This window comes from Melospiza melodia, chromosome Z (genome assembly GCF_035770615.1).
Source record: "Melospiza melodia melodia isolate bMelMel2 chromosome Z, bMelMel2.pri, whole genome shotgun sequence".
Classification (NCBI taxonomy): Eukaryota; Metazoa; Chordata; class Aves; order Passeriformes; family Passerellidae; genus Melospiza; species Melospiza melodia.
The window spans coordinates 804,158-818,872 of record NC_086226.1 but is presented as its reverse complement, the minus strand read 5'-3'; the positions used below and the strand labels follow the sequence as shown (position 1 = coordinate 818,872).

Genomic DNA, 14,715 nt, shown 5'->3' with positions numbered 1-14,715 from the left:
CTGCTTGGTTCGATTTTTCCCGTGCGGTTTTGGCGAATCGGCGGCAGGGGGAGCGAGGGCCGGCGGTCATGGCTGAGGGGAGAGGCTCCCCCGCCGCCCGCCCCACAGGTAATTACACCGTGATACGGTTAATTGCAGATAATCGTGGGATCGCTTCCGTTGGAAAGCACCTCCGAGATCATCGAGTCCAGCCTGTCACCCGATCCCCACCTTGTCACCCAGCCCAGAGCACTCAGTGCCTCGTCCAGGCCCTCCTTGCGCACCTCCAGGGATGGGCACTCCAACCCTCCCTGGGCAGTTCCAATTCCTGACCTCCCTTTCCATGAGGAAATTCCTGATGGTGTCCAACCTGAGTCTGCCCTGGCGCAGCTGAGATTTATGAACCTCCCTGAGGGGATTGTGGAAGGTCGCACCCCTGAATTCCTGCACAATCCATGGCTGACACACTGCTGCCCCTAATTCCAAGCTTTGGCTCCCCTGGAAACGGATGGAGATGAGCAGGAGCTGCTTGCAGCCCATCTGTTTGAAACCTGTAGGCATTTGGATACTCTCATTTTCCAACACAGCCGACAATGAGAACCACAGGGATAAAAGGGCTAAATGCCTGTGATCATATACTGGTCACTAGAGGGAAGAACCGGTCCCTCCGTGGGCTGCAATGAACACGTATTGGTCTCAGTGATGCAGCACCATGGATGCTGCAAGAACCGACAGCAGGACAGATCCACGGTTCACTCTGATAATATGAAATAGTTAAAACCACACACAAATATCCTAGAATCCCCAAATGGTTTGCATTGGAAGGCATATTACAGCTCATCCAGTGCCACCCCTGCCATGTGCAGGGACACCTCCCACTGTCCCAGGCTGCTCCCAGCCCCATCCAGCCTGGCCTGGGGCACTGCCAGGGATCCAGGGGCAGCCACAGCTGCTCTGGGCACCCTGGGCCAGGGCCTGCCCGCCCTCCCAGCCAGGAATCTGCACCTCCAAAGTACACCACAAAACCCACCCTCCAGAGTTCTGATGGTTGAAATGCACCTTGAGGTATGATTTATCTGTATAATTGCTCCAGTGGAACCATGCCGGCTGTCAGGCAGAAGACAGGGAAGGCAGTGAAAATATTTTGTGTACAAATAAAAACTGCCATATGTCTTCAGGGACACATTTAAAGGTCTGTAAATTTTCTAGTAGAAAAAAATGTTATCCTGTCAAGACTCCAATTTTTCATTTAAAATAATCTCTCAAGTACTTTCTCTACATAATTCCAATGATTTAATAAATCTATAAATCAATGAACATGCAACATTGTCTTTAAAAAGAGACAAGGGCTTTGCTCTATTTTCTTCCTTTGCCATTGAATTCTCTTATCTAAGTCTCATTTAAGGCCAAGGGAGGGGATCCTGCCCCTGTGCCCCTGTGCTCAGGTGAGAGCCCACCTGCAGAGCTGCCCCAGCCCCGGCTCCAGCAGCACAAGGAGCTGGAGCTGCTGCAGCCAGTGCAGAGGAGGCCACGGAGCTGCTGCCAGGGCTGGAGCCCCTCTGCTCTGGAGCCAGCCTGGCCCAGCTGGGGCTGCTCAGCTGCACCAGAGAAGCTCCAGGGACACCTCAGAGCCCCTGCCAGGGCCTGCAGGGGCTCCAGGAGAGCTGCACAGCCCCTGGGGACAAGGCAGGCAGGGACAGCACCCAGGCAATGGCTCCCACTGCCAGAGGGCAGGCACAGATTCTGGCACATTGGGAATTAGGAATTGCTGGCTGGGAGGGTGGGCAGGCCCTGGCCCAGGGTGCCCAGAGCAGCTGTGGCTGCCCCTGGATCCCTGGCAGTGCCCCAGGCCAGGCTGGATGGGGCTGGGAGCAGCCTGGGACAGTGGGAGCTGTCCCTGCCCATGGCAGGGAGTGGAACAGGACGGGCTTTAATATCCCTTCCAACCCAAACCATTCTGGGATTCTGTGATTCTGTGATTTACACGTGCACAATGGGTGGCTTTTCCTCTCCTTTTCTCCACTCATTTGCACTGGCTCTCAGGGCCATAACACTCCACACTCAGTGAATTTCTGATCAGCTGCCAATATTTCAGCACCTCTGAAATCAGGTTATAACTTCTAAAACCTTTCATGTGCTAAGTAAAAGTGATTCTCTTAATTTCTGTTTATAAGCTAGAAATGTTTCTATTGGATGGAAGTATATATTGAAAGGGGTTATTTCTTGCATTCCCATTTTTGACCAAGAGCCACAGTTTCTTCAAAAGTGTTTATTTCACAATTTTTTTTATCCCCAGCTGAATATTACAGTGACTATTACAAGCATTTTCTTATAAACAAAGGTGTAGTTTACAGATTTGTTCAAAATGGAAAAATATTTTATAAGCAGTAGTATTTCATCTACAGTATTCGCTCATGTATATCATTCAACTTTGACAGCAGCTATACCTTCTGCTCCTTAAGGTAATGACACTTCACACCACAAAAAATAAAATAAAAATATCCCCAAAGATTTCAATATAGTAGCACTTTTTTAATATACTTATTTTCTTCTGATTTCAAATTAATCTGAAAGTCTTTGTCCACTGGCATTCACACCTTGAAATAATTTGGATACTCATCAGGGTTATGTCTTGTGGATTGTTTTACTTAACATCTACCTTGCTAGAATTTCTTTCAGAAAGAAAAAAAGATCCATTTATGACTGTAATATATATGTGAATCAATGAAGTTTGAGGAAAAAGCTTCATGGAAATTCATGCAATTCATTTTAATTAGGTTCTATTTATATGCACTGATAAAATGCTAATTTTTTGGTTAATGGTCTGAAAATATAAGTTTGCAAAATTTTACTAATTTACTATTGAAAATGGAGGAAAACAACCATTGTTTCAAGTGCAGCTTTTTCATTTGTACCTTTTGCAAATCACACAAACGAGGAATCAAGTCCTGCAAAGACTCCAGTGTTCAAGTTGCAGGGTGATCAAAAGCAGCCACTGTGCTTAAAACATGCCCACACTTTGGTACTGTTTCACAAATACAAAGAAATTCTTGGAATAAACTGCATGAGCAAAAAAATGTAACATAGGATTGCAAAAATTCAGTCTTGAAGTCTAATATTCTTTTTCTACAGTCACCTACAGCAGCTTTATCTTCAGATAAGATAAGCAATCTCAGCTACAAAATGCCAATTAAAAAAATAAAAGGAAGAAGGAAAGGAACTTTCTGGTGAAAATGAAACATGGACCTTGTCCTGGATGCTTCTTGTAGGTCAGCCAGCATATGCCTCAACTCATATTCGAAGTGTTGGTTCTGTAATGCTGGTGACTTGGGCATTTTGATTGTTTAATTTATTTTATTTTATTCCCAGTAGTGTTTTTTTGAGATAAAAGCCATCATATTTGCAGAAATCACAGTGGGTCACTATTGTTTGGGGTTTTTTTCCACCAAGAACTTCAAAGTGTTTTTGCAGACTTCCTCTATGTAAGATTTTATGAGTAGACTTTTATATCCATAGACAACTTTTTCTATGACAGAATAATAAAAATACTCCACTGTTTTAATGCTTATTTCAGAGAAAGAGTGGTTGAGTTAAACAGCTGAAGGCACACAGTGGGAAAATGCTAAACGTAATAATCAATATTTAAAAATAAAGACAGATCTGGAGAAGAGCCAGCTTTCTCTAAGCCATGCTTTGTGATCATTTTGCTTTTTAAATAAAGAAGTGTAAATCTGAGGAAAGAAGGCGTGCTTGAGCATAGCAATTTAACTAAATTAACATTTAAATACAAATTTTTAAAAGTGCTAACAGAAAAGATAACATATATTAAAGATATTTCATACAGAGTTCTCTTCCAGATGGATCTCAGTGGATAAACTACATGATCACAGATCAGGATGTTAAATCCCAGTTCCCATCTACACATACTAAGAGTTTTTAAGAAAGAATATATAAATTACAATCCTGAAAGTGCTAGTGAAGGACCATTATCCCCTAGAAGACCATTAAGCACATTTTACAGTGGTAATCAGCAACAAAGCCACTGCAGAAGAGGATTCTGCAGCAACCTGTCACTTAGTCTGAGTGATAAGCATAGGTTTAATCAATGCATTGGGAATTGTACTCCAAATAATTTACATCAGAAAGAGGTAGAGACCTGAACTGCCTGAAACTGCTGACCTAACACGAATCCTGAGCAACAGTTTGCTGTTTAAGCCACCTTACAGAAAAGCTGAATCCTGCTTTGAATTATTTACTTTTAAACCATGACAACTGTTGGAGCATGGAAAGAAGGGAGAGGCAACAACTACCAAAATTCAGAGCACTGCAAGGACATTCACTGTGAAAAGAGGTAGGTGAAAATAAATAAAGGTGTAGTGGGTGAGTGGGTGGCAGGGCTTGCTGGGCACGGGCAGCAGACTGGTGGCATGACCCTCATTGCACAGCCAGGGGAGATGAAGGCACTGCTGAAGACACAGCAGGGGTGAGTGCCCAAGAACTGCAGTTTGGAGACAATCCTGGCTCTTTACAAGCAAAATCTCTGTACTTCAATGGGTGATGGTTAAGGGGGGACAAATTACTTTTTAGCCTGAAGTCTGTCCTTCAGTGGTAACAGTTGCTCTGAACTATAGTCTCAGTTTGGATCAAGGTATTTACCCACTGGCATAGACCGATATAACTCTGCACAGCACTCAAAAGTTTCTTTTAAAATGTGCTTTTTTGGATAGTCATATACATATATAGTACATACAGGACTACTGCAGTTTGTATATACACCGATTATATACATGATGCCTAAATCACAACACGCTCCTTGCCTAGGAAGGAAACTGCAGCAGACAGGAGGTGGTGTATCTCCAAGAAACTTCACATTCTTCTTTCAGTCTCTGAGTAGACAGCCTACCTGGTCATAAATTTACTGTTTGGATTTACACCAGCTAAAAAGAGTCAGATGGAGAGAGTGGATTTTTCTTAGAAAGCTTTTAGTCGTGATGGAGCTGCGCAGCACAGAAGAAGCCACAAAAGCAGGTGAGCTAAGACTGATTTACACAAGACCATGGTGGAAGTGGAGAGGGCAGGATGGTGGCAGCCCCCCGTCCTGGCTGCAGTTTGGCACGTGGTGCTGTGGCAGGAGCATCCCCACGCTGAGCAGCACTGACCCTGGGGAACCCACCTCCTCCCCTGCCCAGCAGCCACTGACAGCCCAGCGTGTGCTGCCAAGGACCACAGAAAAACCAATGCCTGGTCTCCTTCAGCGTCTGTGTGGTGAGGTCTGAGAGTTGGTTCGGCTTAGTTTATAAGTCTGATTAAAAAAAACAAAACAAAACAAAACTAAGAGAATCTGAATTGAAGGCAATTATTAATTTAAGGTTGTTGCATTTTGGGTTCACTCTTAAAGAAATGGCTTATGTATGTTTTTAACATACCACCTGACAGCTTTTTTTTTGCTTTTTTTTTGTGTTAGAACATTTCATCTCTTTTAGAAATTTTTAAATTTTTAAAATATTGTCAATTTATCCAAACTCTGTATTTCCATGATTCTTAACATTTTGGATGGCTGCTGAACTGAATGGAGCTTTTCCATGGACAGCTACAGCTAGGATTAACCCACTGAACACAGGTAGGGCTGGAGGATTAAACTGGGCTCCTTGGCCTGATCTGTGCATGGGATTCTGACACTGGCCACGTAAGAGGTACAAGAACCTCGACAGCCACTGGAGGAAAGTGTTTCAGACTCAAAAGCACAAGGAAAGCCAACAGTAGGGATCAGGATGATGCTATGCTAGAAGCTTAAGAAGGCTTAAGGCAGTCCTTTGCATCATGATTATTTCGCTAGGACAAAACCTTTGCTAACGTAAATTTGGTAATGCAAGAAAGTTCAATGGAACAAATTCCTGCCAATTTATCTAAATTTCCATGAAGTAGATACACTGAATATATTTAGCAATGGCTAAGGAGAAACAGCTCCTCCTAAATACATTTGGTGTATCTGAATGTATTTGTGAAAAATGTATTTGTATTTGTGACAAATTCCACATCAGTGGAAACAAGCAGCATCCCAGCCATTTACCTTTATGGTGTGATAAATACACACCTTCTGCAATTTACTTTTTCAATTCACTGTCATGAATGCAGTTACTAGCAAGAATTGAAGGCAGAACTGCATATTCTGCTGTTCATACACACAAGACCACCTGCTCCTAGACAAATGACACATCCTTCAAGGCAGCACAAGTGTCTCAAATTTTGTTTTTGTCATCGACACCTATGAAAATCAAAATAAGCTGTCTCCCACTTCTTGGCTTTTGGAGATGATTATGGGCTTTGAACTATGTCAACATAAAATCAAGCAGTAAAAAATAAGGATACTTTTCAAATATCCTTATTTCTGAGATGCAAATTACCCAAAAAATCACATACAGACCAGTGTCTTTTTTAGTGTACATTTTAGCATCCATTTGTTACTGTGTACTGGTTCTTCCATAAGACTGTTTGGTCCATATTTTAAGAGCTCTTGAATTCTTTTTATGATTTTTTTTCTTTTGTTGCTGGAAGTCTCTGGGTGTGAGAGGTGAGTTTAATTCTACTTTCTTCAGACTTTTTTGAGAAAATCCAAGTTGAGAGAAGCAGGGAGATGAATGGAGTCCATGGTGATGGCAGATGGGTTGAATGGGAACAGAACTGGGAACGTGTGCTTGAAGTCTAACAGCAGCTGTGGAGGGTCATTCCGTTCTTGCAACTGCTTCTGTTGGGTGTGGGAGAAGAAAACAAATTTAGCATCAGTTGTTGCCTTTTCTTGTTGTGTTTTACACCATCAAATGTTTGAGAATGTACATCATTTTACAGATACTGCAAAAAACGGTGAGAACTATTTTGTTCTCTTCTGCAGCACCTTTCCTTCTGAGCAAGTATTTACAGGAACTTCTATCAGACTGTAGGAAACACTGCTTCAGGAGAGCCTGGTTACATTTTCTACATCACCACAAAGATACAGGACCTGGAAACAAGATGATCCCCTTGGCACAGCAAAAGCAGGACTACATGATACCAGCAGACCACCTTTGATTCAGCTGATCAACCATGGTGATATGTTCTGGGGGTAACTGAATATATGTCCTTCCTTTTTCTCCCTGCTCCTTGTGAGCATTAAAAGGTAGTTGGCTTTAATTTGTTTATTTTTCCTTCAGTTGCCAATTTCTACCTCCTATCTCAGAAGTAACTCAATTTCACCAACACTTTGTTGACTCCTGCAACCTTAATCCTCATTTGTGTTGCTACTGAAGAGCTGAATCAGCTGAGCTTGGGATTTGGGTGCTTATTGCCCTCTGTGATTAACAGCCTGGCCATCCCTGCAGCTGTGTGCTGTAAGTGTGTGTGCACACACAGAACACTGAATTCAGGACAACCTGCAGCAGCGTGCCTTTTATAAAATGCCTGAGCTACCAGTGATTTAATACAGATGCCACTAGAACTACAGAGATGTCATTTGTGCCCTCCAGTTGACAGCCCTTTAAATTTACCTGTATGTTTCGTATGAAAGCTACTGTCACACGTTCTTCAAACTCATTCACAGGAGTGTAGAGATTAAGTATCTTTACAATCTGTTAAAAAGAAAACATGGTTACAGTCGTGAGAAGCTAAACTTCTCCAGAACACAAAGCACCAGCAGCAGGTTGTCATAATATGGCCACAACAAGTCTGCCTTGACAAACCAGAGGAAGGAAGCAGCAGAAGTATCACCCTGGTCTTTTTCTTTGCCTCCTGTAAGGTTTGCAAGATCGATGGACCTGTCAAAATCACTTCTTATGGGAACTTCTGTAAATTGGCAACAGACCTGGGCAACAGATTTATACAGGGTTGGCACATGCTGACATGGATGACTTCTGATGTCACCTCTACAATACTTCTCTTGATGCTCCCTCACTCCCACTCCTTCCCTCAGCTTTTCTCAAAAATTGATGTTCAGGACAGGGTGGTACAGATAGATTAGAAAAGCTCTCTGAGAACCACTGGAAATCAGCTCACACCTCCCACGTCTCCCTTCCTACAATATAATGAAATTATATTGGACAGGCAATCCAGCAGTAAAAATTGTGAGTTTATATCCTCCTGGAATGGAGTCTCAAAGTTCAAGATCATATCCAGCCAGCCTAGATTGGTACTTCTAAACCTCCTGCCCCAAACAGGAATCCTTGGTGGGCATCCTGCAGGCACAGCCAGTTTAAGAGCTGGCAAAAGACAATAGGTGTGGGAATCCTTAAAATCAGAGGGTTTTGGGAAAGCTGCAAAAGGCAGGCCTCAGAGAGAGCAGAACTGCAATTCAAGCCAGGCGGGTTTAAAATGCCAAGGATCTGACTTACACAACAAACTCCTCGGGGCTGTGTTTAATCTTTGCACATTTCTGGAGCTCCAGTGCCATCAGTGGCACTGTAACACTGTGACCACCTCTGGGAGGTGCCAAGGTGTAACATCAGTTCTGAAAAGCTGTGCCCACTGAAGAGCTGGCAGAGGGAGACCACCCTTTCCCACTCCTCAATTACCTGTGCTGTAAACCCCTGCCCTGCTCCCTACCTGCTGGGTTGTGAGTGACGTGCACAAGGAGCAGATGGCCTCAGCATCCTCTGAAGTTTTCTTCTTCAGCTGCAGGAGCTGTGCTGCCTGAATCAAGGGCTCCAAAGTTTGTGCTGCTCCACTCTGCTGCAGATTCTTCCCATGCAGCCATTCCTCCAGCTGGCTGATGTTAAACCTGGATAAGTGACCAAGACAAGATGTGAGCTGAGAGGTAAAAAGCAGCATCTTCAAAACTCCTCCTTGGGCCTCAGGGTATGTTGCAGTGCTGGTGTATGTCGCTCTTTGTGATGTGTTTTTGTGATACACACAGCAAGAGACAATCAGATCAAAGCTTAGTACTCAACAGCTCAGAGTAAAATATATACTCCAAGTATCTTTCAAATAGATGAACCATGTAACAGCCAAACAATACAAGGGAGGTGCTTTTCTACAGCATTCAGATTCCTCCAACAATTAAAATGAAGATTTTAACCAGCTTTTAAATGCTAACAAGATCCTGCAAAGTACCCAGATACCTTTGAGAATATCTACACAGAAAATGCTTTTGCTGTGCCCACTGTCCTCAAGGGGAATATAGAAAGATCCAGCATGGGAAGGGGAGAGGGTAGCAAAAGGAAGATTCAACGAATTTGCACTGAGAAGTGCACTTTTTTCCCCTATTTCCCACCAACTTACAGCATTAACAAAACTTCCCTAATCAGGCAGAGCCCTGCCCCAAGCCCCAGCCCCACCTCAGCTGCATGCCCGTGCTCCACGAGCAGACATCCTTCCTCAGCAGGAGGTTGTTCAGGGCGATGGCGTTGATCATGTAGAAGAGCTGCTTGAACACCTGCTGGATGATCTCTGGGTCCAGGCCCTGGTCACACATGATGCTGTGGAACGTGTTCAGCTGGCGAATCATTTCATCCAAGCTGTAGGAGCTGTCACCCGCATTGGAGGAGTATTTCCTGTAGCCCACCAGTTTGACAATGGAAAGCCCTTGGATACTCTCATTTTCCAACACAGCAGGCACTGGAAAAAGGGGGGGAAATGGGCTAAAAAGCCTGCATCCATCTATTTGTCACTAGAAGGAAGAACTGATCCCTCCATGGGCTGCAATGAACACGTATCACTCTCAGTGATGCAGCACCATGGATGCTGCAAGAACCGACAGCAGGACAGATCCATGGTTCACTCTGGTAATATGAAACAGTTAAAAACACACACAAATATCATATAAGTGTGCAAGAGTTTGGTTTGGAAGAGTCTTTAAAGGCCATTCAGGTCAAACACCCCTGCCATGGGCAGGAAAACCTTCCACCATCCCAGGTTGTTCCAAGCCCTGTCCAGCTGGGCATTGGACATTCCAGGGATGGGGCCTTCCTCAGGTGAATCCTCAGGGATTTAGCTGAAGAGATAACTCTTCCTTCTCATACCTGCTCTCACACCCTCAAAAAGAGTCTTTTTCCTCTTCCCAATCCTCTCCTCTCTTATAATATACATTTCCATCCAAAAAAGATTAACCACAAACCTGGTCTGGAGGAGACAGCAGACCCACTAGCACAATCTGATCTCTTCCACTGCCTCCCCAACAGAAATAAAAGAGATATCTTCTAGAGTGGGAGGAAAAACCCTTACACCTATTAGCTCCTATCATGGGGGAAGATAAAAACTCTCTGGGTCATGCTGGCACTGTGCAAAGGTCTGAAAAATAGCTGGAGCAGATAAGCTGGGCCAAGAAGCACCCTGCAGGTGTGAGCTCACCGATCATGGGCTGCAGGATGCCCCCCGCAATGTTGATGAGCTGCTGGTAGATCTGGATGGAGAGGTGGCCCAGCACCTGGCGGTACTCAGTCAGGTCAAAGTTCTTCAGGCAGTGCTCATTCTGCTTCGCCGTGTTTTGGGTCATGAAACACTGAAAAGGAGATTAAAACACCCAGGCTCATTATCCCACCCACTGACAGTCCATCAAAACCGCTGCATTAAACCCCGCCTGCACCCTTACAATACAGTGTACCAAAATATGTTACCAAAGTACATCACAGAAAAGATCAAAACTCATAAATCACCTTTCAGTAGCCTAGGCATTTGTTTATAAATTATTACTAGAGAACTACCTTTTGAAGAAAATCATTAAACTACCAGATTTTCATTTTATCCTTAGCAAGGATCTGCACATTTGTATTAACTGCAATATACAGGAGTAGAAAATAACATTTTAGGCCCTCTGAAACTTAGCTTTTAGCTACATGCTTATCCCTTTGAGTGCTGACTGTTTCTGGGAAACAAAATATTTTTAAATTAAGATTCTAGAAAAAATTCTTGAAAAAAGATTCTTGAAGGATTCTTGAAAATCATTATGGCTGCATGTCACATGCTGCTTTGACAACATCTTAAATTGTTCTGAAATTTCATAAATGTCCTGAAACAACTGAATTTATTGCCTGTTTTTGCTGATACAGCTGATCTATAATCCTGCATTTGCCTACTGTAAACCCTCAGTTCTGGGCTCAGATATTAATACCAGTTTTAGTGTCAGAATTCAATGGGATGCTTTAATTAACACAGATCCTTTAATTGCCTGTTCATATGGTCTTACGTGGTGTGAAAATCAGAACTATGAAACTGTTTTTGTTGGTTGCTGAGTGGCAAAATGCAAAAATACAACATGTACCAATTTGAGTTGATTTCACAATTTCCCCATTTTCCTGACTAATCGTAGAGCACCATGCTCCTCACCTGACAGGAGATTGCATGTGGGCTGGGATTTTCTTTTAAACCTTTTCGGAAAAACAGGCTGGATTTAAAACTAAAGATAACAGTATCTTGCAAACAGCTCTGTAGTATTTCTCTCCTCTATATTTTGCAACAATTGCCAATGGAATTTGCAAACAGCTGATAAATTTAACACAGTAAATCATGGTTTTAACCCAGCTGATTTTCTGGAGAGGATTTTCTCTAAATGCAGTATTATTATCCAGACAGAAGAGGGCAAACAAGAGCACAGCTTCTAGTAAGTATTCTCTAAAATATTTTTAACCTTTTATTTTTAAATCTTCGAAATCCAGTGCTGAGGTTTTACACACAAACCGTTATCTCTTGAATGACCTGAATAGTTCATTTAATTTTATGAAATTTTTTTCTTACATTTTGAATGCTTAATATATCTAAATAGATATCTAAAGACTAAAAAAAAAATAACAGTATTTGTGTCTGTTGAAAATTTTAATATGCAGAATACAAGGCTATAAGGATAGCAGTGTGTAATGTTGTAGGAGAACGGTGATAATCCCATTCTTCTGAAAGGGATAAGCTTTAATAAAACATTTCAAGCTATAAAATATTGTTTAATGAAAAGCTGAGGGATGAACTAAAACCAGGAGAACGACCTTCAAAATGGTTCACCACAAAGATCATAGAAAGGCTGGCACAGCTGGGGCTGTTGAGCTGCACCAGAGAAGCTCCAGGGACACCTCAGAGCCCCTGCCAGGGCCTCCAGGGGCTCCAGGAGAGCTGCACAGCCCCTGGGGACAAGGCAGGCAGGGACAGCACCCAGGCAATGGCTCCCACTGCCAGAGGGCAGGCACAGATTCTGGCACATTGGGAATTAGGAATTGCTGGCTGGGAGGGTGGGCAGGCCCTGGCCCAGGGTGCCCAGAGCAGCTGTGGCTGCCCCTGGATCCCTGGCAGTGCCCCAGGCCAGGCTGGATGGGGCTGGGAGCAGCCTGGGACAGTGGGAGCTGTCCCTGCACATGACAGGGGGCTGAATGAGATGGGATTTAATGTCCCTTTCCAGCCCAAACCCTTCTGTGCTTTTAGGAGCTTTTCCAGGGAAAGCTATCTGTGCTATACCCAGATCATAGCTGTACCCACATTAACCAAGGAGGGCAATCAGAGCAGCCCCATTCCAGCCAGAGGGAAGCCCCTGGTGCCAGGAGGAGGCAGGACTGTCCCTCAGGCCAGGCTCTCACCTCTTCCCCACTGTACTGCTTCAGGCAGTGCAGCAGCCGGCAGGTGTTGGCCAGCCAGAACGATGTCATCTCAAAGTCATCCTGGTGCTTCTGCAGAGACAGAGTGAAAACACATGAGATCCCACCCCCTCCTTTCATCACAAAACAAACCAATTTTGAGTTTCCCCACCTATAATCAGGCAGCTTTCCCTCTGCATCTGGGCAATATTAGCTGTTCTTCCCTGCAAACTTTTTTTTTTTTTTTACCTCTAAATTCCAACAATTTTATTGCTAAGATCACAATTCTCCTCGCTCTTCTAAAAAGGGAGTCTCTAAAAGCAAATTGGCCTGAAAAGCCCTGTGAGAGCTGAGTGCCACACTGTTGGACTTGGTTATTACCACCTGACAGCCTCTCAACCCCAAGACAAGAGCAAATGGACACCTGCCTTCAGCACTTTCTTCACGCCGTTGATGGTGGAGGTGAGCAAGGAGTGCACCTTCTGGTCATCGTTGATGTAATCTGCGTGTCTGATGCACATGTAGAGGATGTAAGCAGGAAGGCAGGGAACAGTAGCAGACACTGCCTGGGGCTTGAGATCTGGAAGATTTGACAATTTAAAAAATGAAAGATTTCACAAAAAAAAAGAGCAAACTTAAATTTCCCCAACTGACAAGAGAAGCAGAGAACGCCACAGCTGGAATGTACCCAGGCAAACCCCTCTCCTCTCAGTCCTGGGGAAAATTATATTTTGGCTCTGCAACTTGCATCCCTCTCTGCAGAGTGGATACAAAGCCAGAGATTCAGCTGCAGGACAGAGGGACCTGCCCCAGACCCTCAGCACTCAGGGTTGGGAGGGCAGACCCTGCCTGCCCTGAGGTTTGTGACAACACCCCATTTCTCCTTATGGAACCACAGTGGAGCCAGAGCTTCTCTACCTTGTAAAACCCTCCCCCAGCAGCACAGAACCACCTCAGAACAGCTCCCTGAAGCTTTCAAGGATACCTCACACAATAAGTCCTTCCCCTGAATTGATGACACATTAAATCACTCCTTCCCTCAAGATACAGAATCCTAATGGTGGCTGTGGGCATTTGAAGCCTCTGAAGAACAAGCTTGCCTGATTAGGAGAACTTCAGTGCCCACAGCAATGGGCTAGCACTGCTCTGTGAACACTTTTTGGATCCCCACTAGGCTCTGCTGGAGTTAGAGTTGTAGTGAATGCCAACACCTTGCCAGGGAAGGCTGACTTCTGAAACAGCACTGAGTGAGGGGATGCTGCAGCAACTCTGAGCAGCCTGTGCAGTGCAGAAGAGTTCACAAGTTCATTACCTCATAAACTGAGCTACCTTTGTTCCACTGCTGTGCCAGACCCAGGGCCAGTCCTTCTGCCACCCCCTCCCCATCTATCACCTCATATGAAACTCAGCAAGTTACTGCCTGCTCTAAAAACTAGCCTTGCTTTGTGTTTCCCATTGTTTGCTATCCCTAAGGGATCTAGCTCCTTAGTGCAGCACTACTTTACCTACCCAAACTGCCATCACCACAAACATGCAGCTCCAGAAGGGATCAATTGAGAAGATCTATTTGTCTACCTTAGTTTTTTAATCTCAAGTTTACAAACTCTTCCAGGCACGAGAAGGAGCAGCCAGGCAGAGAAGCAGAGCAAGTTCCCCACCTGTAATGAGGTTTCGGATGAGGAGTGGCTCATCTTCTTTGTAATATTCCAGCATGCCCTGAAAATCCTTCTCCTTCCTCTGGACAGCAACCTGCATGTTCCTCTCGTGTGGCCTCCTCTCCGCTGGCACTGTTGTCTGGGATGCTGTGAAGAGAAAAGGTTATCAACACCTGGCTGGCACCTGGGAATCAACAACTATTCAGGCCCTCCACTGGCCTTGGTGCAGAACCAAGTCAAAAAGTTATATATTGAATTCCCAATAATGTCACCGGCTTTGACAGACTTATAAAAATAAAAACAATCAGATCCTGGATTACCAGTCCACAGAGTTCTGACTCTGAATGAAAAAAAAGTGCAAAACTTGAACTTAGAAGAGGAAAAAATGAAGCATTTTTTTATTTTCCAAGAGACCACAGGCTAGAAGGCAGCAACCCTAGTGAATGATTTTCACAGAGCCAGGCAAAAAGCAGGCAGGCAATGCAAAATCCCTAAGCATGGCATCTTCTGTCTGCCTGCAAAGCTGCACACCGTGGTGGCACACTGCTGGAGTGTAATAAAGC

General features: G+C 44.2%; 1 protein-coding gene across 2 annotated transcripts in view; it reads right to left on the bottom strand.

Moving 5' to 3' along the window:
* Window positions 1-2,233: 2,233 nt before the first annotated feature.
* Window positions 2,234-14,715, bottom strand: part of MYO5B (myosin VB) — a 148,890-nt gene continuing 136,408 nt past the window's right edge. For both annotated transcript variants that reach the window (XM_063179615.1, XM_063179614.1), the window contains 8 exons: window positions 14,156-14,299; window positions 12,926-13,077; window positions 12,501-12,590; window positions 10,294-10,444; window positions 9,282-9,561; window positions 8,551-8,725; window positions 7,500-7,580; window positions 2,234-6,724 (listed from right to left, as the gene is read on the bottom strand). In XM_063179615.1, coding sequence (XP_063035685.1) covers window positions 6,572-6,724; window positions 7,500-7,580; window positions 8,551-8,725; window positions 9,282-9,561; window positions 10,294-10,444; window positions 12,501-12,590; window positions 12,926-13,077; window positions 14,156-14,299 — 1,226 coding nt within the window. In that variant the 3' untranslated portion in view covers window positions 2,234-6,571. The remainder of the gene's footprint in view (window positions 6,725-7,499; window positions 7,581-8,550; window positions 8,726-9,281; window positions 9,562-10,293; window positions 10,445-12,500; window positions 12,591-12,925; window positions 13,078-14,155; window positions 14,300-14,715) is intronic.